Genomic DNA, 26,885 nt, shown 5'->3' on the forward strand with positions numbered 1-26,885 from the left:
TGAGTCCGGGCGCAGTTTTAAAACGGAGCTGACAGCCCACGTCTCGGCATTAGAGCACCGTGCGTAACGGCGGAGGAGTACATCCGACTCAGGCGGCCCGTGGACGCGACATGGCTCTTTAAACCGGACGAGTGTCCTGCACTCTTTTCAATAACGGACTTTGCCTTGGCGAAGCCCCGCGATTTATTAGCAAAACCCAGACGCCAAAATGGAGTAAGTTTAACTGACACTTCTCACACACTTTCTAGAGTTTATTTTTCGCCTGGTCTTACTCTGTAACTTGTTGGGTAGGCTACCTAGTTTGGATGGTGGTGGTTGCGGCTGGCGGCACTTCTGACACCACTTCGGGGTTAATAAACTATGAATAATTCGGTGTTGTCTGATTTTACCACCGGATAACTCTTGAGGTACTGCAGCTGAACCTAACTGTGCATGATCTGCTTTCTGTTCAATTTTAAGTAATTGAACCTGCTCTTTGCAGATTGATAATAATTAATACGTTTTATGTGTTGTTGTTTGTCGTGGCTGTTAGATTAACTGTACTATTGCACGATGTGAAAGTTTACTCCAATGATGCGGTTCTGATGGGCTGCTAATCACCTAACTTTTAGTCATTGTCTGTAGCGTGTGTTTTCGGGTATTTGAGTTGAGTGGCAGTGTTTTTTTATTAGTGGTGTTAAATATGTCATTGTAGCTGGCTTTGTTGTACCTGTTAACACCGCCAAGGGGAGACAGTCCCGGTCACTGCGCGTTGTCTTCATCCTAATTCTGTCACCTGGGCTCTGCTCTAGTTAAGCCTGCATGTAACGGGGTAAATTAATGAATTGTTCGTCGCTGTGTTAATCATCATAACAATGGCTTCGTATGTGTACTGTGGTTGCTGTACCCGATTTTGTGCTGTATGGCAGTCGTTTTAGACAAAGGTTTCCGCTTAAACGCATGCATGTAGGTATAAACGTGAGAAATGCTTGAATAAGTTTGCCAAGTGGTGCGAGCGCCAATGTCATGCATGTGAGCTGCTCTAGTACAGTAGATGAAGTGTTAAACCATAGACGACAATTTCTTCTGCCGGTAAAACGACATGGCACTTATGAACTTGCTGAATTGCATGGTATGTTCTACCTTGTTACTTGGTACTTGAGTTTTTTTCAAACGGACGTTTTGCATGATGTTAAATTGTAATAACATAGAATTTAATATTATTTTTTATCATTGATACGTAGTTTAGTAATGCCAGAGAATGCTTTGATTGTACCGAATTATAACTTGCGCGTTAATTTTCCAAGAAACTTTTTTTGAGAATTCATTTACTGTCTAGGCAGTAAAGGGTTAATTGGGGCTATTTACAGGTTTCTTTGTGATTGCGGGTAAAACTCTTAGCAGTGAAAGTGGCACTGATATGTATATTTTTTGTATTAGTCATCACTATGTAAGATTTCTTGATGGTGTTTCTTTCTCTTCTGATTTTTAACGTTATTTCCCTTCAAATGTAACACTAATTTTGTGGTTGTTTTAAAAGTGAAGGTTTGTATGGTTTAAAGCAAGTTCATGCTTTGACTTTCTCAAAATAATTTAATTCTGCTACTGCACCGATGAAATGAAGGCAATGTTTAGTGTCAGGTGATAATTCCAACTGAAATCTGGCAGTGTGATCAAATGAACTTGTAATTTTGCAGAAGTATGATTTCAGTATGATTTACTGTAACAGCTTCAGGTTTGTGTGAATAAAATGCTTTTCGAGACGTGCAAATTAAATACCTGCTTATGTTAGCATCCATGAAGAAGTAAATTCTTATATATATATATATATATATATATATATATATATATATATATATATATATATATATATATATATATATATAATTCTTATAAATAAATTTCCAGAACAGAAATGTTCTTTTCCCAAGCTGAATCCATGCATCTGTTGTTGATTAGTAGTTCTGTGCTGAGATTCTGAGATGGGAGAGGTTTGTTACTATACTGGGTAGGGATGTTGTGCACATGGTTGGTGTCTTTGGCAAAGGACTAACCAGGAGAATTGGTTTTTAGCAAGATCTTAATTTTTTGTCCAATTCCCTGTAGGTCTTACAACACTCCCTCAACTCTGTCCTTTGTGGCTCATCTCGTGCATCTTTACGTATTGCCAACGTTACATCTTCTAAATCAAACCAGAGGAAATGATGGCGGCATTGGTACCTCTCTGGAAGACTCCCCTCAACTGCCCGGTAGACCCCCTCACTCTCTCTCCCCTACTGGCTAGCCGCAGCCAATCACAGCAGAGGAGGGGGGAGGAGTTAGAAGATACCGAGCACTTAATTGGTAAGTTGCCGTTATACGCTTTTCTATTTTCCCCCGTTCAGGGTGGTAGCCGCACTGCAGCACGTTCGTTCTCCTTGCACAGTGAGTAACGTAAAAATAAATATTTTGGCAATGCATGTAGTATATAAAGACCTTTCGCAAGTTGCCGTAGTAATTCTGACTTGTTACTGTAACGTTGCCCTTAGAAACTGAGTTAAGCGTTTGGTACGTGATGGTAGCTATAGCTTTTGGTTTAGGTGCTAGCATGGAATACAGGTTGTGTTTGTGGGAAAGGACAGGGACACGCCCTTGTCAAATGTTATCGATTTGATTATTGCTTGATCATTATTGATGACTGTCATTTCTTTTTGCCAGTGTATATATTTTTTTACATATTGTGTATATATTTTTTTTTTTGTTATTTCTCCCCTTCCCACATATAGGTGATGTTCTCACTGACTGGATGACGGAAAAAGTTGATTTCTCCTCTTACCTCCCTACCTCTCACTCCTCTCCCAGGGAGTCCCTTCCCCCCTCGCCACCTCAGCATGACGTCCAGGTGCCCTCTGATTTGGAGGTGATGACCTCCTTATTGCAAGAAGAGCTTGCTCAACTAGAGGATTACTTCCTGTCTGATGCGACCCCAAAGAAAGTGGAGAAAGTAGAGAAATGTGACCATGTAACCCCAGAAAGTGGTACCCAGTCGTACTACCCATTGCCCTATGCTTCATACAGCTCTAGCCAATCAGAATCTACTCCACTTCTTGTTACCCTGGCAACTGGGGAACTCGACCTGCTGAGCTTTTGCGGAGGCCCTATTGGCCGATGCAAGACACCTAGACCTGCCCCTTACAATTGCACTCGTCCTAACAGCAATAATCGTAGGAGAGTTTTGGATGGGGTGAGGGTGGCCGATGGATTGGAAAATAATATCTGGAATTCCAAAGAAAATCACTCAGGTAGCCCAGAGGAAGGTGTTAACTACTTAGGTGTGGAGGCTGAAAAGGGGGTTGGAAAAGGATGTTGTGTTGGAAACAGAGTAAAGATTGGCGAGTGTTCTGTACAGTTGAAAGAGGAGGATTGTTACTACTTCCCAGGTGATGTTGGTGGTGAAGAGAAGATGGCTGGCGGGTATTGTCTTGGTGCAATAATGGACACACCTTGCAAGAGGGAAGACCAGCTGGGCCATGGATTGAGAGAGGTTACTGGTAGTGAGGGTGGTGCAGAGTTGGAGACTTCACAGGGAGACAGGTGTAGTGGTGGTGCAGAGGTTCTCAGTAGAGGGGTGGAGGTGACCCAGAGTTTTCTTCAGTCCAGCAGCTCTGTGGAACCTTATCATGGGTTCATGGGTCTGACAGGAGGGCAGATGAGATCAGGGGCAACGGAGACAGGGTGCCGCCCTAGTGGCTTCTCTGATTTGCTTAGAGACTCCAGTCCAGAATGCTTGCCCAAGGGAGATGGGAAGGGGCTTTTGCCAGGGCAGGCTAGTCACAGGTCAGCTCCAGAGCTGAAGGTGGAGCCCTGCACCATCAAGCTGGAGATCGAAGCCGCGCCTGCGAACCCCAATCAGGGAGAGCGTAAGCAGAAGAAGCGAGATCAGAACAAAACAGCAGCTCATAGGTGAGAATATGCATGTGTGTGATGTGCACTGAAATGCATAAGCCTGAAGACGGGCCAGGGCTCTGCTGTGGTACTTGGGGACGTCAAACTGGTCCTGAAGGCCCGATGTAATGTGCCTTTTTGTCTCTCTGGGTTTAATAACTCTTAACTGTAGATCAGGGAATCGCACCATTTAAATTGGTTGAGAGTTGGCTTCATGCTTTGGTAATTATGAGAGTAATCGAAAGAATCTCATTCAAATAGCTAAATTACTATGATGATCTAATTGGATTTTATGAATTAGATGCAGTTGTTCTTGTCTTCAAAATATGCAATAGTTGTTAGTTAAATAAACATTAATTTTGGGGGTCATTGTTTTCCTTGGCTAATACTTTTGTGTTGAACATCCAAATAAATTTTAACATTTATGAATGGATACGAAAAACATAGCCGGTCCTGTGACCTCGTTCAGTTTAGTTATTCAGTGTCAATCAGCTAATGGCTCAGTCAACAGGCAACGGCTCAGTCAACACTCAACAGAAGCAAATATACGGTGGGTCTCTGGGGCCGGGGATGTTAAACACTGGGCTTAATTGCCTCATTCACTTAAGTGTGACATATCCTAAGCTATGAAAGTCACTGGATGGCAAAGGCTGTAATTGTAAAAACCGCAATAAAACCACGACCTCCCGCAGGTATCGGCAGCGCAAGAGGGCAGAGCTGGACTCCCTGGAGGAGGAGTTACATGGGCTGGAGGTCCTGAATCGGGAGCTGCGGGACAAGGCGGAATCTGTGGAACGGGAGATCCAGTACGTGAAGGACCTTCTCATCGAGGTGTACAAGGCCCGCAGTCAGCGTCTGAAGCAAGACACAGGTGCCTGATGCTAGGCCGCTCTGCACCAGCACAATGGCTAAACAGCACAAGAAAAGAGAATTTAAATGTCATGGATGGCATACTGTTGGTTAGGTAGCTATGTTGGATTTGTTATGCGTTTTTAATGTAAAAGCCTGCTTTATTTTCTTTTCAGCACTTCATATGACGTGTTTATTAGTTGCTGAAGGTAAAAGTTGACGTCTTTTAGCACTGTGAAAACGCAACTTTGCAGGTCCTTTAAAGTACATGTCTTGTACTCTGCTGACAATCTAGATCTGGCAGAGAGATTCTCTCTCGGCATGTATGAAATATTGCCTGATTTCCAGAGCAGAGAGGAATAAGTGATGGTCATGGCCTTTTCCTTGCATTGGCCTTGTAAGTCATTCCAACAAACTGAATACCTTCAGACGTTCAATTTGAATGTGTTTGTGTGTCATATTGTCCAGAGTTAGGAAAGTGCATGTATACCATTGAGTGGAATATGAATATGGAAAATGCAACTGCCATGCAAGAACAGTGAATACTGCAAACTACTTCCATCTACGGTCTTTGCAAACCAAGTCCATGCATTCATTTCCGCAACCCAAGCACACAATGCATGGCTTAAATTCAGGAGCATGTCTGCTTGTAATCTAAGGACTGTTTTGGTTTAGTGCATGGATTAATTTTTGTTTCATTTTTATTTTTGTCTAAGTGGTGCTAGCGGCTGTGTGCAAGTAGAAAGGACAAGCTTTTCTCTGAGGCCTCTGACCAGCGGCCTTTCATTGAGGGGTGTGGAGAGGGTGTCGCTCTCATCCTGCTTTTCCATCTGCTGTATTTGCGAGAAAACAATCACTTGTCCACAGTTTTCCAAGCAATGGTGTCCCTACCTTTGTCTTTGCCATGTAGGGCAATCAGGGGCATTTTGTGAAAGTTCTACAAGTAGTGTAATTTTTTTATTTATTTATTTTGGTAACATTCCTCACTTGGGCCTTCTGCTAGCTTGATTTTTATTTTATTTTTTAACTTTTTGGCCCAGTATGTGTAGCAGTCTTTCCTGCTGTTAATGGTTTGAGGCAACAGTTTCCATTATGATTCATTTGAATTTCAGTTAAACCAATTTAGCTTTCGCCATAGTTACGGATTCCATACATGGACTCTGTATTGATTTTAGGTGAATAAAAAAACACTTATTTCACAACCTAAAACTGTAGCCAAATAATGACAAGCAGTGGGGGAAATGTCTTTTTTTTCCTGGATGAAGTCAATACTTGCTAAAGTGACAGATTTTGATACTACAGGATAGTACGTGGATTTTATGATACAATTGCAAGAACACATTTCACTAATGATGTATGTAATGGCAGGACCCTACTGAACCTTTTACCCACTAGCCGTGTGTAGTCATCTGAAATTGCTGATATGCAATTTATTGTATCTTTTTGTTTTTTCTTTTTCTTACAGAAGATTTTGCTTTTTAGTCCTACATATGGTACTATGTTTAATCATCCTTGGCCCACTTTTTAAATCTGAAATTTCTATGTAACTTCAGACATGACCAATGTAGATTCTCTTTGATTAAACGAATAAAGTGATTTGTGTCTCCAGTCCATAGTTTCATTACTGAAATTGGTTAACAATTGCCAATACTTTGCAATATGGCTATGAATTATTCTAATGCAGAATTCTGGCAGTGCAGTCTATGTAGTTTTATTCAGTTTCATGCTGACCAAGAGTAAGATTTAGTTAAGCAAGGTTGTGTGACATTTCGTAATGGCAATTAATACATACACACATCCAATTTTCATTTCTATCATTGGGCATTTTTAGCTAGCAGAAAGTGTAGGATTCGGCTTTAGAGTATATGGAGCTGGGACAGTATTTTTTACTATTAAAGCCGGAAAATTGCTATACCAGTGTTCCTGTGCTGAAAGACCATCGCTGTGTTTCTCCAATACAATCAGTAACGGGCAAGGAGTGTCTTTGAGGTTCTTAGGTTGTAATTTGGCCAAGATGAGGGAAGTTGCTTCATTATTCGTTTCTGCAATCTGTGACTAAAAATTTAACCAGAAACGGATCCGTATTTTGACAGGAAAATACTAAATGTAAAAACTGCCCGTGGCCGCATGTTTCAGACGCTGGAAGCGTTTAGTCGCGTCGTGGTGTTTGACTGGCGCCCGGGAAGTGTCTTCGGTTACTCCTTCCTAACGCAGAGCTGCACTAAAGAAAGAAAACTACATAAAACATTTGATTTTATGGATTGTGTGTCCATACTGCTGAGAGACACGAGGGCCCGCCAATTGCCCGGGTATTTTAGCAAAACGAAGAAAAAGGCTGACGGGGCCTGGCGCACACATAGCTTATGCTAGCCAGAGCATCTGAATAAAACAAGTTGAGACTCAGAATAACGTATTTACATTGCTTTAATGTCGGTCGCTATCTGCACACGTACCGATTATGTTTTAGTTTTCAAGCAAATAGAACATCGCTCCCTTTCACGTCACTATAGGCTACACGGCTGTCGATCGTCGAAAGACCTCGCTTATGCTGTAACGTCGTTGTCGTGATATCAGTACAGCCAGAAATATTTGTAAAAACGTTGCCTTGATACGGTAGCTGAGTGGGTAATCTAAGAAAATGCCATTGCTTTAATCATTTATGTGATTAAACATTTAATTGGTAATAGTGTTGATTATGATTAACAAGGTGTCCGGAAACGAAAGTGTTTCCTAACTCCACCATAAAATGTTGTTGGCCAAACTGATAGTTTTCGTTTTTGTAAGTGGAGGTGTGGTTTAAATTTATGCTGAATGCTGTCCACAGGGGGCGACGGAGAACTTAGCAAGAATATACTTAATTTGGCCACAGACTATTGGGGAAAAAAAAGTCGCTAACATATACCTGGTAGTTAAAGGGGTAACTGAAAATGAATTTCTAGCAGCTGCTTGAATATATGAAGTTTTCTTTACGTAAATCGATGAGACATTTCTAAGCATTCAAGTTAACGTTTTAAAAACTCAGATTAATTAATGGTGTTTTAATTGACAACCGGGGCATAGGTTGTGCATTTTTCTAAGTCGGCTTTAAATACAGCCAACAGAAGTGTGGGATGACTGAGAATGTCATCATCTTGGGCGATCAATGCAGTCACGAAGTAAGCTACTTCAAAGAAAATAAGATGTCAGTTATTTTCGATAGATTCGGCACCGCAAAGTCCAGTAAATCCATGCCTTTAGGCGGATAAGATGAAACTTGGATAAGAGATTTTTCCCAAAAATTTTAAGTAGGCCTAGGCTATTTGTATTTGTTTAAGCATATTTGGCGTTTCGGTGACTTTGGTCTATTTTGGTTTACGGGCCATTAAATGCTATTAGGACCATCGATTTATTAAAATAAACTAAACAATTAGTTACATTTGTATACATTTAACTACTTTAAAAATTGAAAATTTATAAGACAATTTAAATAGGCCTACGTTAGCCTATATATAGAGCGCTACTTTTTAATTTATGAAATGCGGGTCTGAGTCTTTACTGGGCGGTCTGAATTTTATGAAAATGAAAGAACACACTAAACTAGTTTATTTGAAAACAGCCCTAGCGAGGTCTCTGTGTGTATGTTTGAATGGTTAGGTCTATAACAAGCAATAAAAAGAAAATAAAATTGTCAAGTATAATACATAGGCTAAAATTTGTTTGATAACACTACTCGATGATTTTAAATTTTTTGGGGTATTTCGAAACAATAAAATAAAGTCCCATTAAAAACTGAATTTTTATAAAGCTTATTTTTTTTAATCACATAAAGGTTGCTTTCAATTCTTTGTTGAGAACTATTTGCTTTGGGAAATTTTACTACCGGAGGGCGATAATTAAGCTCTGTAGGTCAGTTTTGACATTTATGTCGAGGAAAAAGAAGCAGAACTGGAGCTGTCTGAGCCAGATTCATGGTGAGGCGGGCCGAGTAACATGTATGATAGGGAAGGAGGGTACGTGCACATGGGGTACGGGGTCTTGGCTTCTGGTTATTAAATGCACGGAGTGATTTGGTAATTTTTAGAGCAGTTAGCGGCACTAAATCTATCCATGGGCGTATGTTTAGCCCATTTACTAGTGGTATAATATTTTTGGAATCCGCTATCCGTTTCCTGCCGCCTGTGTGGAAATAGAGATTTATTTGTTATTTTAATATTCATCCAGCTAACCCTGCTCATGTTCACTTTAGACCAGATACCTAAACACAGTGGTATTCTTTTAATTTTTGTTTTCAAGTCATATTTACTTTTTCCGAAAAACTTAGTACATATTTGTTACACTTTGTATAAAGATATACTGGGGGGATTTTCATCAGTCAGTGCCGAGTAGGTCCAATGTTCCATTCCCGTTTTGTGGCTTTGTGCATATGGATTATTTTTTAATTACAGAAGAGTATAGTCGCTCGCTTTTCGCCGCTTGTGTAAAGGGTCATTCAACTTTTCTCAAGTTCTACTAGGTATTTCTTCGGCTATTTCAGTGAGTAATTTATATTCCTTTTAATTGTTTTTAGTTTTAAGGATTAATGTATTTGTATGTTTTTTTTCTCATTTAATGAGAGATTGAGGTTGTTTTCAGTGGAAGCGGTTTTCTGAAGCGAAGATTAATTTGATGGATAGCCTGCGCAGTCTATAGGGGGTGCTATACGTTGTCTTAAGAATTTAAATCCACCTGTATTCTTATTGTATTAGTAAAGCAGAATTTTAATTCTACGGCTGGTTCACGGGCACAGGCACTGATTTGTTCCTTATTGTTTTAGGAATCCGTGATGTGACTGCTTTGTTGTAAAGGCATAGACTGGGTGGTTAATTCATTTTTAGTGTATGTGACACTAATATGACATATCCTTAAATTTACATTTAATCATTTCAAAACAAAACAGAATCCTTTGGCAAATACCACGTAACTCAGGGCATATAATTATTGCCCATTTCGAGTGGTATGTAAACAGTCTTCAGTTTTTGAATAAACGTATTGCTTTTATACGTAATTGTCTACGCCTATATAGGCTACAATACTTAGGTGGAGTAGGAAAGTTGCAAAAATGTCTTCCTTATGATAGTATAGGCCTATGTTGTATAGTTGTTGAGATAACAAGCTCGCAAACTAACTATTGTTGTTTTATTTCCCCGCGACAATCTCCTGCATAAACCATAAGATGAATTGCCTGAATTGGTTGAAGTACTATTTTTTTCAGAACTTGTGTATATATATACTTATGCAGGGGCGTTGTCCAAACCAAATTTGTGGGTAGGCACCATTTGGAAACCACACATAAAATATTAAAAATACATATAGGCTATGCAGATATTAATGTTCTTGAAACTTTGTATAACTATTTTATGCATCCAAACATGTCCAGGTAAGCCTGTTTACTGTCGCTGAGATGTGCGTCGTGAGTGTCATGATAACATGCTGCTGATGTATGAGGTATCGGTAGAAGAAGGGAATTAATGGCGAGGAAGGGGGGGCGTTTTAAAAGATACGATCTGACGAAGGAAGCTCATTGGCCTGATTACCTTGACTGCAACTTTACCGACGTATTATTCACAGTCTATGTAGGCACGTTATTGCCTGACTGAGTAATTAATTTGTACGTTACATTTTGTCTAAATATTGGGTAGGCATGGCCTGCGTTGGGATGGGGCCAAACCCTCTGGGTTGTTCCTTGACTTCCGCCCTTTTTCCTCCGCCGTATAGACCCCGGACCCCCCGCGACAAGCGTTAACAGAAAATTTGAGTTTGTACGCGCCTACCTATATTGATTGGCACAACGCCGCTATAATTATGGTACTGCCATTTCGCTAAGGGGGCATTGAGCCTACTAGGTTAATTGTAGGCCTATTGGAATACGGGAAAATATGGGGAATTATTGCAACTGTTCGGCTTATGCATCCATTCGAATCCGTGTATTCCGTATTACGAAGGGGAAAAACACAATTTGTTGTTAAAGTGCTTAAAATATATTTATTTAAGGATTGAATTTGCGGTAAGAAGTGCACATATTATTATATGGAAGGTGTAATCAAACTTAATCATTATCAGTAGGCCTATAATCTGCAATTATTGCCCAGAGTCACGTGTTTAGTGCCGGACGTTTTGTAACAATTCGTTTTCTGGTTTAAAGTCTGCAGACTTACTCCTATATTCAGAAAAGTACACCGTGGGAATAAGACAAGCTTTTCAACAGAGATGATTTTAGTAATGCAAAGACGCTAGAGCATTATCCGGTAAATACTGTAATATACCACCGAATTTCAAACCAAGCAGTCAAAAGGTGTAATGGAGACTAAGTACCCCAGAGGCAGAGCTGCGAGTTTGTAACTCTTGCCCCCAGTACTGTACATATCGTCTCCTGATTTGCTGATTGTTCATACTCATAAAACTGGCAAACGAAGCATTTCGAACGTCATATGCATTACCTGTGCTAATCAAACACATAGAAGAAGGGATATTAAAAGCTTCTTTTGGAGAGGTGGATCACTTCGGAAATAAGAATAGATTGGCACTTTGAAATATATGTCATTTACTACAGAAATAATGAGATTCACCACTTTTGCAAAGGAAATATACGGTGAAACAGCGGGCTCATCAGACATGAGCGACTGAACACGTGACCTGACTGGTTTTAGGTCGATCACTTTGTAAGGCGTGTGGTCACGTCGCCTGGGGTGCAACTGTCATTATAGCAAAGGAGTGTCCTCGCTTGGATGTTACTAAAGTTTAAATTCCACGTATCTGCTTTAAGACGGCTTTATTTTGCACTTCAAAATTGCCTCGCAGGTGCCACAGACGCATTTAATCTCGTTCCAGCAGCTTCTAAGTGATCTGTTAGGTAAACATGCGTGAGAAGTAGGCAGTTGTGTGCGCTACCCTGCGGTCATGAAACACGATAATGCCATGACATCCTCCGTGAATTCAGGCCGGGATGCTTCCAGGAGCTAGCACATAATTAATAGCAATTTCGCATTATTTGCTATAGTGAATAGCGATTCCCGAACAATGCAATAAGATAATACGCAAAGCAGTGTTTTTAAGTGCATGAACATATCTGTGAAAAAATAATAATATTTCCATTCTGGGTTGTCATGTGCGTTAAAGTAGGAGCGGGTGAATTATCAAACTGACCTCGTGTCATTTTCAAGTTAAAGTAGCTGACCGGACAAGCACCAGAAGGGAAAGGGGTGATGTGTCTTACCCTTAACCACAGTCCTGCTACAGATTTTATTTCGGTCACAACTAGATGAAAAGCATCTATTACATCCAGACGAGAAATGCAGCGCGTGCAGCCGCTGGCCTTTCGTTTTTTTGATAACCTGTCGCCACTTTCCGTTCCGACTTATATCGAGAGTCTGTGTGCGTCTTTGTACAAGTGTCAGCGTCACCACCCTCTGCATGTTTTCCTGTCCGTCTACAGTATATGGATGTGATTTATCTTTTAAGACAACATTCCTGTCATGATCTTTACACTGGCTGCCTGCACGCTCCCTTTTCCGGGTTATAATCCTCATTTTCCTACAGAGATTTGAGGCTGCCGAGGAGGACTGCGTGAAACCGCGCGATTCATTTAACGAAATATAAAAATAACAAAATAAGCCTTAATTTATCAAGATACACAATACAGTCATTGTCAAGGTGACAGAGCAGAGCTTTGGTGGAATTCCCCTCAAACTCCTTTCCAGGAAACCAGACTCATTGAATGTAATCAATATCAACAGGATTGACATCAGATTTTATCTGTTACTCAAGACGTTCGCAAATAAAACAAATGTTTTTTTTTGGTGTTTGAGTGATACAGCCATGTTCTGCTGTGTTTGTAAATTGGAATCTTAGACTAGATAGGCGAGTTTTTTTTCTTTTCTTTTTGGAAGTTAAAAAGACCGTAAAATCAGTCCTTAACCAGAGCTTTTTTATTTTCATTTTGTCCTTTATTTGAGCTACGTCAGTCTGACAGGTTCGACAAATATAATGTTACAGGTACTTTAGCAAGGCTGCGTGCTTAGCCGCAGTTTACGTATGCAACCCTGTAAAATAATTAATTCCGTTTATTTTTTTATTCATCCACTGCTTATCCTGGTCTAGGTAAAATAATGCATTTCTCAAACTAAAACTATATGTTTCATAACATGTAATACTTGGACAGCTGGTAAACATTCCTAAAACTAAATGTATTTCTAAAAGTAGATACTCGTATAAGTACAAAGAATCTAACTACACTCCCTAAACAATCCCATAGGAAATACTTTGATAGGTTTATGTTTAGGAAGTACCTTTGTTTAATCATCATAAATTGCAGGAAATAGTTAGAAAACTTCAAATGAAGCTTAACTGTATATGTTGAATGTCAGCATAAGCATTCATCATCAGTTTTGTACTCACTCAAATTGCTTCATCTGTCTGCAGACAAGAAGCAGAAAAATATTAGTATGCATCTGGGTCACTTTACTGAACCAGTGACTCGCTACACTTTCAGTTTTTCAACTTTACTGCATTAATTTAACAAACTATGGAAGTTTCACAGAAACCAACTAACATGAAACCAGTCTTGCAAAAGGTCAGCGGAATCCTAGGGTCTGTCCCCAGGTGCCTGTCTTTCATAACTCTGGTTGCATTACGCAAAATCTGAGGCATACCTTGGAACTGCATATGAGCATCATGCAAACTGAACTGCTCTGTTAATGGCAGGTGGGTTTTCTTGAAGGCTAATGGGTTCTTGCTCAGGCCAAAAGGTCCTTTGTTCCAAGATGTGCTCAGGCTTGTGCCGACTCAAAAACGTGTACTGTCAGTTCTCGGGGCTGCCTTTCTTGGCAGAAAAAAATGTGGATTTACCTGGAAAAGAAGGAGAAAAGAATCATGTCACGATGTTCTAGGCATAGGGGATTTTTTTTTTAGTTAGGGAGGTGGTCTTGTGAATCAGCAGCCTTCTGTTGTCTTCCATGAGTCCTTGGACAGATGTACTTAACTGGAACTATTAAAAAAAATCCATCTGAATAACCGCTACAACAAACCAACACAAAAAGTGAACATTAAGGTGATGAGTGTTAAGTGTAGAGAGCGAGTTCTGCAGCTGCCTGCTGTCACTCACCTCCCACACTGTGTCAGGTTGGTGCCCCTACAGCAGGGCTCCCTCCGTGGGCCGAACCCACACGGAGCTACGGGCCGGCTGCCCTTCATGGTCCTGCAGAGGAGGAAGTCGACAATGAACGTCTGTCAACGGCAGAGCAGAACTGTGCCCTCTGTAAGGAAATGGCTTCCCGAGCAAATACTTCATGCCAACCTAGTCACTTTTCTGCGTGACAGGCTCACAGGCTTTTCTTGTCAAAACCTCAAAGATGGGTGTAATGATGGGCTTTAAAGGCAGCATGCTAAACGTGCTACTGGAGGAGATGTAAGTTTCTATGATAGCAATGGTGCTAATTTTAAGATGGTAAGGTAAACACAGGGAGCAAACACACCTGTCAACTACAATTTACCACTCTGGTCTGACTTCTGTGATGCTCATTTTCAGTGCTTATACACTCTGAGTTAATGTTCCCCTGCTGGAGCTCGGCTCATTGGAAAAATACCAAACATGTTTTTTTAAATTATTGCTTCCTAAGACCGTTTCAGTTAACGAGTTAAAATGTTTAAACCCCTGGAAAAAGCTGACAACATAACATAAGAAGAACAACTGAAGTCTCTCTGAATCCGTGGCCTGCCTTGTCTTCTCCGAGTTCCATAGCATCACCTTTCATGACAGGCAGATTGTCAGTGCAGCTTTCTGAAGGGGAGACTCACTTTTCTAAGGTTATGTTTTAAAAACTTCTTCCCAGGTAACTAGGCACTGCCAAGGTGGTGTCAAAACACGTTTCTGCAGTCACTCTGACTCAGGCTGGCACGCTATGACACAGCTCCGGCTACGTCAGGATGGCTTACAGCGAGTGCGCAGCTCTGGGCGGGGCCCGGGCCGTGCCAGCCGGCCCCCATGTGCAGCAGACACTCCAGGGAGTCCAGGAGCTGCTCCCTGCACAGCATGTGCAGCCTCATCTGGCTGGGGGCCACACTCCCCCCTAGAGCCCCTGTGTTTGCATCCAGTGCGTTCAAGGCACACTGCAGCGCGCTCATCCCTGGTGGGGGGGCGGGGGCAGATGGGAGGGAAACGAAGAGGGTGCATGTTCAAGAATGTGAGTGCAAGCCGGCAATCTACCAGGCACAGGCAGTGCGGAGAGACTGCTGCAATAAACGGCCACAGGTGTGGTTCTTACAGGATATTAAGTTCTTGCAAATTCTTACAGATGAAGTTAATATTCTCTCTGCAGTGTGAACTGTAACTTCGGTCACTGAGCAAAAGAACATATCACTATACACACAGATCATGTGTTACAGAGGCACTATTTATGAATCGTGTCTAGAATGAGGAATGAGCAGCCAAGGTGACGTGTTCGTATTTTTTATTTTGGGCCTGTTTCCATTTGCTGTGCACATTGTGTTTTGCGATTTTTAAATCGATTTATTTTTGTCATACATACCGTTTGCATCTCTGGCTTCGATGTCCAAATACATGCCGTTATGTACTGCTTGTCTCAAAACCTATAACGGAAAGAAACGGAAATATATGGATTCATGTGGAAGGTTGATGGTTGGGAGCTTGGGAGCGGATCTGCTGCTGCGTGGTGCTTCATCTGAATTATCCTGTGAACTGAGTAAACAATGGGCTGCTTTAGGGGAAGGTATCACCTGCCAAAACGCATCCGAAGCCAGTAATAAAAGTGAACGCAGTCTGAATATAATACCCGCACAGAAGTCAGGGTGAGCTGTTAGTGCAGGGGCCAGCTGAGCCAGTCATGGTCTCTCCTTTACCTCCAGGACTCTGACGTAGCCATTTTCAGCACTGAGATGGAGGCATGTCTTCCCAGACTTGTCCCTTAGGTTGACATTGGCACCAAAGAAGAGCAGGTCAGCCACCATTAAGTGCTGGTTCCTCTGGGCTGACAGGTGAAGCGCTGTCTGGAACAGGAAGAACCAGACGCCCTTGAGATGACCAACCCGTGCCTCACTTCCTCTTCACAATGTTCTAGGAACCCAAAATTCTCAACAGATACAAAGTCGTATCTTGCACCATAAGTTATCATCGATGATTCGTGCAGCAGATCTGTAAGCCGATCATGGCCGCACCCTCTCCGCACAGCTGACGCACCATGTGCCGGCTCCTTTGCTTTACCTTTCCGCCTGAATCTCTGATGTCCAGCTGGTTTACAGCTGCCATTCTTCTGGCAATCACATGGGCCAGTGCTCTCTTCCCTTCGGTCACTGCGCCGTGGAGCAGTCTAGCAAAAGGAGTGGGCATTTGTTACAGAAGTTCTTCATGTCATACATGGGCCACAGATGAGCCCTGTCAGCAGGAGCATGCTGCTCTGCTCTGCCCCCCTAAGCACCTCCCAGCTTATCCTTGGTGATGCTCCACCTGTGGCTTTAGTGAAATAAAATGATAGATTAATGTAGCTGAGGATGGAGCACTGCTGCACCCATCAGGGACTAGGAAAGCCCTAGTTTATGGTACTAAGGCACTAAAGCAGGCCAGATCCTGAATCACAGTGACTTTGTAGAATTATTCTTATTAGAATAATTAATCTTATTAGAACTTTTTTTGCTGGGTTAGAGATGGAGCTAACATATACATCCTGTAACAGACACCTACTGGGACTTATGAGGGAGAATTACAGATAATTTTCTAGGAAATCTCTGATTTTTGTGGTTTCATATGTCATTGCATGCAGACATGACAGAAAGATGCTTGGTTTATGAGTCAGATAAAGTTTTTCACTGGAGGCGCAGTTCAGGATCTATGCTGGACTTGTTTTCCAGAAAAATGAGATTAATATCTCCACTGAATAATATTCCTTGGAAAGTCAACAGATGAGTAAGCAACCCACCTCCTGGCTCTCCAAAAATATGCAGCTGTGCTGTAAAGGTATATAATGACACAGGGGATTTATATATAAAAAGCCGGTATTTTTCAAGAGTTTGATTGTGCATAGTTTGCACATAATAGCAAACTTAATTTCAGCCTGCAAAGAAGCTGAAGGGCTGAGATCATTCTCAAGCCAAGCCTAAGGAGCAAACAAGTAATGTCTTGCCTGTCATGGTAGAAAAATCAATGTGAACATATTGTTTTTCCCTCCCCATGAAATAGGTAGTCATGATATTAGTCATTTTTTGAGTGGTCACAGGACTACACTAACACAACGGATCCATTCCTTGACGGGTACAGCTCTGTGGGACATAGCATGTCACCTGAGGTGTCTGTTCCAAAAATGATTTCATAAAACCCATTAACGGTTAGGTTAGATTGAAGATGGCCATGTCATGTTACATGGTCCTGCTGTACCACATGATAGCGAGCTTGGGGGAGTGAACTTACGTTCTTCCCTTGTCATCCGTGGCCAGGAGCTCCTCCTCAGCAACTCCCCTTAGCAGTGACTCCTGCTTCTGTAGCTGGAACAAGAAAAAAGACATTCCATCCCAGTCACCAGCCAACTGACTGGCCCAGCAGGTGGGAAGGACTCCCTGCTCCAGGAGACGCTTCCCGCGGAGGTCTTGGGGGCTGTTAGGGGAGGAGTTTGGGGGTGATGGTCCCAGCCATTTGGCATGGCTGTTTGGGGGGGGCAAGGCTGGTTGGGGGCTGGGGAACCTTTCCTCCGAGTCGTCACTGTAAAGGCTGCCCCAAACGGTGGGAGAGGGGACCATGTCTTCTGTGCTCATTGGATTTGGAGAGAAGCTCCATGCTTGATTTGTGGGGCTTGTTGGAGAGACCTCTGAGGGTGTTGGGCTCTCCTGCATCACAGCTGGGCTTGATCTAAGACTGTGTTTGAACATTTGGTTTTGACAGGGGAAATCCTCCCCCCTACAGTCTTCCTCCCACCCAGTGAAGATGGCTGCTGAAAAGGCCCCTTCAGGGTGTCTCTTCTTGCTGGCTTTGAGGTCTTCCTCTAACACTTCCACGATAATGGCCAGGTCCTCCAGGCTCTTGATTTGTTTTTTATTCTGAAGAAAAAAAAAATCTCCTTAACCAACTTCTGTACTCGTGCACAAAATGTGACCAGTTACCGGTACATTAACTTCTCCCAACAAACCAGTTAGATTTTTTTAATCAAACAGCTTTATCTTTAATTTACTCATTTGCTTTATTCGTCTGCAGCTCCACACACTTCAATGTAAGCCGGCCTTGTTTCATATTCTTCTTCGTTGGCTTTGCTGGAGCGCTGCCTTCTAGATTTGACAGAGATGGCATATAAAGGCGTCTGCTTTAAGTAATGTGGTGTAGGCTAGACCACTAGACAACCACAGAAAGACCGGAATGATTTAGAGACAAACCTTTTCCACTTATATACATTAAGGACAGGAATTAGATATTTGGTAACACTTTAGTTTAAGGTCTGCACCATAACCATGAATAAACTCTTACTAATCATTTGATAATACATTAGTAAATTAAAAGATTCACTTACCATCAAATTTAGGTATGCATTACCAAGATATCTTACTCGTTTCAAAATATTTACCAAAGAGTTTGTAAGTCACTTAAAATTAAAAAGCAATGCATTTGTAAGAATACTAAGATATTAGCTTGGCCTGGACCTGAACCTTAATAGTCTGCTCCTTAATGGTCTGATTAATAAACTGTTACTAATCAAATTTGATAATATATTAGTAAATGAAAAGATCTTACCAAATTTAGAAATGTCAGTAACACTTTTCACTAAGGATCTCTTTTACCACCTATAAATTCATTAATAAAAAAAATTACTGTTATAACTTCTACTAATGACTTCTTTTCTCTATTAATGATTTACAAAGTGTTACAACCTAATTAATAACCTGATTTTAAACCATTTATAAACCCTTTATGAGGGTTGTCTTATTGTAAAGTGGTACCAATATGTCTTACAGAGATATCTTACTCCTATTTTACGAAAGAGCTTTTTTGTAAATACAGTAGCAGGATGTAAAGTATGAAAATAACACATTATCAATTTATTAGTATCAGTTTATCAAGAGTTAAGAAGCAGAAGTTAAAGTAAATTGTTACCAGAAATTCTGATCCTGGATTACCAATGGACTATGGATAACAGGATTGCATGATCATTTACATAGTATTTCATCTAATTAAAAAGAATGACTATAGTCCTTAACTACTGCATTAAAAGTGATGTTTTCAGCTATTAATTCCATTAGATAAAAATGTTAATAACAGAGTGATCATAGAAAAGGACAGACATCAGTATGTCTGGAGTATGTAAATTCACTAGATTATATGTTGGATTTGGTTATGGATGGTCTGGAAATGGGAGTGCCAGCAGCGGGGGAGGGGGGCGGGGCGGAGGGGCATCTGCCCTCAGGCCCAATATGCCAGAGAGTCCCATCGCAAAGTTTCTTGATGGACACCCCGTGTCAGGGTTATGAGATTTGGACCTTGCCAATGTAGAAATTAAGCTTACGCCCTTGCTTGGACAGCATTAATAACAGGTAACCAAGCCCCCCATTTAGGGGCACGTGTCCTCATTTAATGACGTCGTAATCCTGAACTCACCGCCCTGCTGCGGCGATCTCCACTTGAAGGTACCCGTTTCTTTTCCCCTGCAAAAATCATTGCATTATCAAACATGCACGTTTTTAAATGTGCATTTATAAAGCTCAGCTAACGATTTGATGTATTTGTATGCCATTTATTATTTTGAAAATGAATAGGCCTAGTCCATTTCAGTACCTGAACCTTTCGACGTCTTTCCTGTGGTGCCCTATTGAAAAGGAAAGTCGTTAGAACGTAAGCCTGACAATAAAATGTTATACTTTTTACCGTTATAATTATAATATGGATAAGGGCAAGAGAACATGTTGCATGGTAAACGCCGAAGCTAAACCGAGGGGAGCAGAGGTGTGATCACCTGCAGGGCTGCCGGGTCCACCCCCTTGGCGATGCGTATCCGTCTAAGCATGTCTCTGACTGGCATTCGCACACGGACTCCTAAGTACCGTTTCTCAGGTTTAGGCTCTGAGATTTTACAACCTGAGAAAACAGGAACATTAGACTAATCACCGTGTGCAACGCGTACTCTCTGACATCTCAGTGTTACGTATAGTGTTCCCATAAACGGCATCTCGTTGCGAGCTTATTCATAAACAGTCAAGCTAATAACTTTAACAAGACATACTGAAATAACATGTAAAACAGATGTTTTGCACGTATAGATTGATCTCTTCAGTATAATTAATTAGCATGTCATCGGGATAACAATGTATGTATTGATTATGAACTTAATTATTAGAAAATGAATTTCGCATATACAGCTGAGACTATCTGGAAACTACAAGCCAACCTTTTTGGGAGTTTCGCGTCTCCCCTGACAAAGCGTCGTCTTCCCTCAAGTTCTTCGTCTGGCTGGAGGCGCAAAGCGGCGAGTCTGGTTCGCTTTTGGACGTAGCAGGTTCTCCTGGCAGCGGCGAGCAATCGCTGGGGTAAAAAGCATCACTTCGGACACCCACATCCTGTCCCTGTTGGTGCATTTTTCAAGAACAAATTGTCCCTCGATTGGATCTTCAGCCAGTATTATCGGTCCCCTGCGAATTCTGCTATTTTAATAACTGCTTGCGATGAAGACTTGAGAATGAAGCCCACGTAAGAAGAAGTGGCTGTTGATTTCTAAATGTTATGCATTCAGCATGTTAAGATGAGGCAATAAGTGGAGATGGGCTCCCTCTGAGCATCTCACCTGTAAGTCCCAGGCGGTAAATCCGCATGTGGTTTTATATTTCGCATTGTATATCTGGGCGTGGACTGAGAGCTAAACCGAAGCAGCCCTAGTTTACCTGAATCTAAATTTCCGCCCTTTTGATGTCTTGCGTGGCTCGCTATTGAAAGTAACTTTCACTGAAAGATACATGGTGATTTATGTATAGTATCGCTTTCACGTTCATTTTTTTCTGCGTTTATACATATTCACTTTGAACTGACAGCTCGACAGCAACCTGTAGTAGTTTGCTAGTCGTAAGCTTTTAAAACTGATAGTTTGATAGATTAAACTGTTAATGTGCTGGCCTCTGACCACTTCAAACGTTGAAAATTTTACAAGCACTAAAACAAGCACTAGAAACATTCACGGGATTTATTCTAATATGAGAATCTGGCTTTGCTCCTAAAAATACAATATGTACAAACTACGGAAACTGTGAAAGAGGCTTGTCTAACAATCTAGCTGCGAAGTGTAACTAAATACCGGGAGCAAAGACGGTTTCATGGAAACAAAATCCGTGTTGTTAGTTTTTCCTTAATGATTTAGGGCTTGTAAGAAGCGCCAGCGCAAACGCTTATTCCGATCTTTGTCGCCACTTTGTGGCCGAAGAAACAATATATTGCGCTATTTCACGGCTCTCCCTAGTGGCTACACTGATTTATTTCATCCATCCATTCATGCAAACTCCATTCAGGAAGCTGGGTGCCGGAATCAAATCCACATAAGGTGGGAAGCCACTGAGTCGCCTACTCCTCCTGCCTTTAAGACAAGCAGCAGTCCCTGTTTGTCATGCTGAGAAGTGCTCCGGACTCTCCTTTATTCCAGCCGGCAGCTGTTGGTGCCGTCATGCTTCCAGCAGCAGATTCCAGCAGATTCTGAGGTAGCGTTTCCCTAGGGTCCCAACCTTATTTGGGGAACCGGGGCACCTACAGATTTTCCACACAGGCAAGACGATTCGTCAGCTGCTGAATTCTTAGGTTATTAAACGTCTCATTCTCTTAGTTAATGTTGTTTACCCATAAGAGGTAGCTTACAGCTTTGAGACCAATCAGTAAGTCACAGGAACTGCCGATAATGACATGCTGTATATGGCCAGGAGTTGTGGAACACAGGGCTTCCTGGGAAGGTTTGGCCTTACAGTCTGGTGCGATCCTCAGCTTGTGACTTTGCTGCTCTCATGTCACTGTCAGACAGGAGGGGCTTCTGATCCTGAATTACACTCTCAGCCGCTGATCTGAGCCCAGAAGCCTGTACTGGCCAAAGTGCTTGTTTTAAATGAGTCATTCTCATGTGTGTCCCTAGTTAGCTACATGAAGCCTTTGGGGGGCACTGGGCACAAAGACTGAGGAGGCGTCACAAACACTCAACCCAAACCAGACAGCACTGCAGCCTTCAGCTCAGCAGAGTTCTCAGTCTTCATGCCCAGAGGCTTCTGCCTTATGAGGTACTCTGGAGTTTATTCTCATGTGCTCACTTGCAGATAAAGCCTATGTGCTTCTACACGCTTTGTGTTCTATCCACTGCATAGTTTAGAAGAAGGTGGCCTGATCCTGCCTCCAAGTCCTCCATTATTTATCTATTTATCCAAATCTGTGGCTCTTCACCCCCATCCTGGTGGGACACACTGTGTGTCGTCGGCACTGACTGGGGCTTAATGAGGCCTGTGATGGACTGGAATCCAGTGCCGGGTGCCCCACTGTCTGGGACAGGCTCCAGGACCCCCTCTGTGACCTGGTACTGGATACACGCCTGGAAGATGGATAGAGAGCTTAGATACATTTAAAACTTGTCTCTGCTTGCCTGCATTGACTTACCTGCTCTGGTGTGGTAATAACACGACACTGGCTCTTTAGACTTGCCATAAGAAATCTGAATCATAATGTTTAATTTCTTATGAAATGCTGAACTTACTGAGCTGCTGTGTACTGCATTCATGGGATCCCCACTGCAAAGAAAAGAAAAACCAAACAGAAATCGGGAATAATAAGCCTGAAGTGGTGTGCCAGGCGTAGTATCCACGGTGTCATTTAGATAATTATAGCCATGAGGCAACACGCAGTGGCTGGCTGCAGGGATGGGGACACACAGTGATACCAATATTGATTTAAATCATCAGTCACATCTGATCAATATAAAAAGGAGCAACCCACAACCCACGATATAAAACACCGTGGTGAAATGACAACGAAAAACGCCGGTAATATTGTCAGCGCTGCGAGGCACATGGGAAAGCCCTGAGTCGCGTAGCTCTGGGCTGCTGTAGGAGAATCCGACGAATTCCCAGCAGGGGGTGCTATTGTATAAAGATTTCTTCCCCGTTTTTTATTTTTTTTCTTTTTCAACTTATGCCTTCCTCTTTTTGCTTTTGAGTGTGTACTGTACCGCACGTATTGAGCAGAGCTGTAAGTTTACTCGTGGCAGGAAATACTTATTTACCATGTGTATTGTGCGACAGCTGTATATTTCACATTATGTATTCACTGACTTGGTCTTATGAACTGTTCTCTCTGCAGTGCGGGTGTAATTTAATGGTAAACAAAAACGTTCCCAAACAACTCAATACGTGTACCATTACAGTCTTAATGTTAAAATAAAGTATTCAGATGAAATGTGTATATATATATATATAATATATCACACACACACAACATTATTATTATTATTGTCATTAATTAATTTGTTAATTAATTATCATTATCATTACCTAGAGAGCGGGCCTGGTGCCGCCATACCAGTTGCTCTGCCATAAGGACGGATCGGCAGATTCCCAGACTCACATTTGTAAGATTTTTCTCATGGGAAAATCATCTTTGAGAACAATTCACTCAATATGGTGGACATGCTAGATCCACAGGAGTCACTTTGGGCTCTGTTGTGTCTTTTGGCTGCTTGGTTAACATCTTTCTCTGATGATTCCATGTCTGTTATGTCTCATAAAGAACATGATTCATATCTCCATTGTCAATTTTAGTATAAATGATTTAAGAAGAGATAACTAGTTACAGTGAGTCGAAATTGAGATATCTAATGACTGTCACCCTGAAGAGATTAAGGCCTTCTGTGAAGGCACATGCAGATCTTCACAATGTTAAATATGCTTTAATGTTTTCCGAATAAAGTATAAATAAACCTTCACCCTCTTCCTTTAAAGCACCCATGAGCCTCCACTGTGAAATATTTTCCTCAAGGAGCTGATCATTATCATGCCTAGATATTTCTCACAGCTAAAGGGAAGATCTGGATGCAGACAGTTAAACAGGTTGAGTAAGTTTACCTTTGATTCCTAAACCTGTTTTGTTCTTCATGTAGATTAGACAGAAACTATCAAAGGCATTTGATATGGAACAGTGAAGTCAACAGGTGCAAATGTTAAAGTTTCTGCTGGAAAAAATTGCTTGTTTATTTTTTTTTTCCATGGTCAAAAAGCCTTATAAGGAAGCTATATAACTGGGGCCTGCGTGTGAATTTGTTTACGGCTTTGCATGCTGTCCAAGTCTCAAACAGCATATTACACTGTGTTTGAGTAACTTCTCAGTATTTATTACAGTATAGTCCATAGAACTGGAAGCTTTTCTTCTTGATGAATGGACCAGTATCCCCCTACAGACAATTTGGTGTATGACAGCCTGTCACACTTCCTGACAGCCTAATACCAGTATGGCTCTGTGGTTCTTTCTCACAGCCTAATACTAATATAGCTCTGTGTGTCTTTTTCACAGTCGAAAACCAATATGGCTGTGTGTCTTTTTCACAGTCGAAAACCAATATGGCTGCGTGTCTTTTTTGACTCATTTTGCAAATATTAGCAAGAATAGAGAATTAATAAAAATAATATTAAGTTGAGCAAGTAAATAAATGTTGTGCTTTGTCTCCCTCTCTCTGATTGGTGGAGGCTTTGCATTGGACTGCACTGGTGACCCTGGTCCTTCTCCTACAGCAAGACACAGTCACTGTGCTGTTTATGGTTCTGCAGAACAAAGCAGACCAGCTCTCTTCTGCAATCATTAATCCAGCTCGCTTGCTAGCTCTGATGTTCAAAGAACATTCTGCTACTTAGCAGAAGGATAAAGGAGATTTTGCCAAAATATGATTCCAACCCCCATAACAACTGCTTATAGATACACCTGTAAATATTCCACATCACTGACTCCTGTAAATAAATGTCTAAGTGACCTGTGGAACTACAGTGCAAGAGGCTATAAAGTAAAAGCGACAACCTGGCGAGCCACGTTTGTGCTGTGGAGTCAGAGAAAGAGGAATTTTAGTGCCAGAAAATGTTTGCCTCTCGCACTTGTGAATCTTCCCGGCAGCTTAACGCCAGCATGACACTCCATGGACTTGGTGACTTCCTAGTGTAAAATTTATTTTACAAATAATATCAAGAATGGAGTTTTTTTCTCAAAATCCAGTTTCCTATGATCAATTGGTGTGGAATAGAAAAAAATATTTTGGAGTATAATTGACAGAGGTAAACTCGAGAAATATTAATGATTAATCAAACTGGCAAGATGTCCTTGGAAAGAATGCCAGTAATTACAGGCTGATGGTGATGTTTGTAAGTGCATGGATGTGAGAGCGTGACAGAAACTGTGTTTGTATTTGTGCATGTGTATTTAAGAGAGATTATTTGTGTGTGTGTGTGTGTGTGGGGGGGGGGGGGGTGTTTTTATCACATTGTGGGGACCAAATATCTCCACGTGGTAAAACATGACTTTTTTAGCTGGTGGGGACATTTTTTCAGGTCCCCACAATACTATCCCCAGTTTTATAAAAATCTGTAACTGCAATCACAAAACTAAAAATGCCAAATGACTTGTATTTTGTTTGCTTACTTATGGTTATGTTTAGGGCTGGGTAGGGGTTAAGGTTTCCCATAGAAATGAATGAGTGGTCCCCACAAAGATATGATTGCAGGTCTGTGTGTGTCTGTGAAGGAGCAGAGCTTGTATCAGTCACACATTCTCCGGATTGCCTTGTGTGGTAAAATCAATTAAGGGCAGTAGAAGAGGATAAGAGTAATTTATTTTCAGGCAAAACAGTGTGTTTGCCAGGTTAAAAGGAGGCCAGCCATTCCCTGACCAGTCAGTTATGCAATGATTTATTGTTGTGGGACAGGATTAGATTAGATTAGGTTAGATTATTTTAGATGAACTTTATTAATCCCAGGGGAACAACTAATGCAAACAGCAGCAAGGTATGCCAGCATGCAGGCAAACATGCATTTAATTAAGTACACCCGGCCCCTTTGGAGATGACGCAGTGGGCAGGCCGCTGATGATGGCAAGGGTGGGCACATATATACACAGAACACCATTAACAAACTTTAGACAGGTGTCGATACTCAACACATTAGGGCTGGGAGCAATATTGTGATTTCCGGATGGCCAGCGGCCTCTGCTGGCCAAACGGGGACGAGAATGAGGCAGATCATGACATCTTAAATTATTAAAAAAAAAAAAGAAGTTGCTGGACAAGCACACAAACTGACACACAAAAGCCCCGAGCTGCTTTTATTTCAGGGGCATGTATGTTTTGTTTGGTAGGCAAAAAACAAAGGAATCTCCTCTTCTTGGAGAGTAGAAATGTTTTTTTTTTAATCTCCCATGCTATCACTTACAATTCTGTCTTCAGGATGTATATTCCAGCCTCCGGAGAAGAAATTGTTTTATCCAATGTGCCCAGTGCTTATTTTTTAATGGCGGGAGTGGCAATAGACGCGCAGCCATGGCGGGAGCGTAGACGCGCAGCCACGGCGGCAGCGGCAGTAGACGCGCAGCCACGGCGGGAGCGTAGACGCGCAGCCACGGCGGCAGCGGCCATAGACGCGCAGCAATGGCGGCAGTGGCCACGAAATGCACCTGTGTAATGGGGTGTGTCACTATAAGCCGTTACACTCACCAGGATGGCAGGCATGCTGAAAAGCACGGGTGAAGTACTTCGAAGTGACCAACAGAGGGGGCCGACGGACAGAATTCAGTGGCCCTGAACCCAAGGTTCGTACCCTAACTACCCTGTGCGGAGATAGCAGTCAGATGCTCAGTCTGATTTTAAGCACATTTTTGTAAATTAGCTTGCTAAGCCTCTGAATTTTCTCATTTTTAATGGGAAACCTTCATTTAAACCCTACATTCAATCAAGGTTCACTTTAGAAATAGAATAGAATACAGTCAAATTGAATAGAATAGCCTTTATTGGCATTGCACAACATACAATGAAATTTAACATGTTTACTCAGCAAGAATTGCATAAATTCAATAGCTAGCACTCCCTGTGAAGATGCTACAGAGTTGACAGATGGGTTGTGAAACTGGATACAGATTTTATCCATCA

The 26,885-nt window shown here is 41.7% G+C and overlaps 2 protein-coding genes and 1 long non-coding RNA gene across 6 annotated transcripts in view; 1 reads left to right on the forward strand and 2 right to left on the reverse strand.

The window, feature by feature from the left end:
• Window positions 1-26,518, forward strand: LOC111833798 (uncharacterized). Of its 2 annotated transcripts, XM_023792395.2 has the most exons (5): window positions 1-213; window positions 2,086-2,322; window positions 2,745-3,921; window positions 4,596-4,774; window positions 26,457-26,518. In XM_023792395.2, exons 2-5 carry the CDS (start codon window positions 2,181-2,183, stop codon window positions 26,471-26,473), a joined length of 1,515 nt encoding a protein of 504 aa, XP_023648163.1. In that variant the 5' UTR covers window positions 1-213; window positions 2,086-2,180; the 3' UTR covers window positions 26,474-26,518. The 2 variants fall into 2 exon arrangements, with proteins under 2 accessions (XP_023648163.1, XP_023648164.1); XM_023792396.2 differs by lacking the exon at window positions 26,457-26,518 and having other exon boundaries at window positions 2-213; window positions 4,596-6,360.
• LOC111833797 (uncharacterized) lies at window positions 12,681-21,020 on the reverse strand. Of its 3 annotated transcripts, XM_023792390.2 has the most exons (11): window positions 20,142-21,006; window positions 19,710-19,831; window positions 19,532-19,562; window positions 19,355-19,401; window positions 17,186-17,808; window positions 15,986-16,091; window positions 15,625-15,771; window positions 15,294-15,354; window positions 14,701-14,891; window positions 13,871-13,963; window positions 12,681-13,614 (listed from the first exon to the last, which is right to left on the reverse strand). In XM_023792390.2, the coding sequence occupies exons 1-10, from the start codon at window positions 20,326-20,328 to the stop codon at window positions 13,898-13,900; spliced, it is 1,581 nt and encodes a 526-aa protein (XP_023648158.1). In that variant the 5' UTR covers window positions 20,329-21,006; the 3' UTR covers window positions 12,681-13,614; window positions 13,871-13,897. The 3 variants fall into 3 exon arrangements, with proteins under 3 accessions (XP_023648158.1, XP_023648159.1, XP_023648160.1); XM_023792391.2 differs by lacking the exons at window positions 12,681-13,614; window positions 13,871-13,963; window positions 14,701-14,891 and having other exon boundaries at window positions 15,329-15,463; window positions 15,558-15,771; window positions 20,142-21,020; XM_023792392.2 differs by lacking the exons at window positions 12,681-13,614; window positions 13,871-13,963; window positions 14,701-14,891 and having other exon boundaries at window positions 15,329-15,463; window positions 20,142-21,018.
• LOC140579246 (uncharacterized) overlaps window positions 22,061-26,885 on the reverse strand; it is a 15,023-nt gene continuing 10,198 nt past the window's right edge. Inside the window, exons 2-3 of the long non-coding RNA XR_011983350.1 lie at window positions 22,467-22,500; window positions 22,061-22,304 (exon numbers count right to left, since the gene is read on the reverse strand). This is a non-coding gene — a long non-coding RNA (uncharacterized lncRNA). The remainder of the gene's footprint in view (window positions 22,305-22,466; window positions 22,501-26,885) is intronic.

Source organism: Paramormyrops kingsleyae, chromosome 17 (assembly GCF_048594095.1).
Source record: "Paramormyrops kingsleyae isolate MSU_618 chromosome 17, PKINGS_0.4, whole genome shotgun sequence".
NCBI lineage: Eukaryota > Metazoa > Chordata > Actinopteri > Osteoglossiformes > Mormyridae > Paramormyrops > Paramormyrops kingsleyae.

What these genes read in the sequence shown, in the direction of transcription:
- LOC111833798 (XM_023792395.2), top strand. Translation starts at nt 2,181, where the DNA reads ATGATGGCGGCATTGGTACCTCTCTGGAAGACTCCCCTCAACTGCCCG. An exon ending in AGATACCGAGCACTTAATTG is followed by an intron (nt 2,323 to 2,744) that starts GTAAGTTGCCGT and finishes TCCCACATATAG; the next exon opens with GTGATGTTCTCACTGACTGG. An exon ending in AACAAAACAGCAGCTCATAG is followed by an intron (nt 3,922 to 4,595) that starts GTGAGAATATGC and finishes GACCTCCCGCAG; the next exon opens with GTATCGGCAGCGCAAGAGGG.
- LOC111833797 (XM_023792390.2), bottom strand. Translation starts at nt 20,328, where the DNA reads ATGCACCAACAGGGACAGGATGTGGGTGTCCGAAGTGATGCTTTTTAC. An exon ending in GACGCGAAACTCCCAAAAAG is followed by an intron (nt 19,832 to 20,141) that starts GTTGGCTTGTAG and finishes CTGTTTTCTCAG; the next exon opens with GTTGTAAAATCTCAGAGCCT. An exon ending in TGGACCCGGCAGCCCTGCAG is followed by an intron (nt 19,563 to 19,709) that starts GTGATCACACCT and finishes CCTTTTCAATAG; the next exon opens with GGCACCACAGGAAAGACGTC.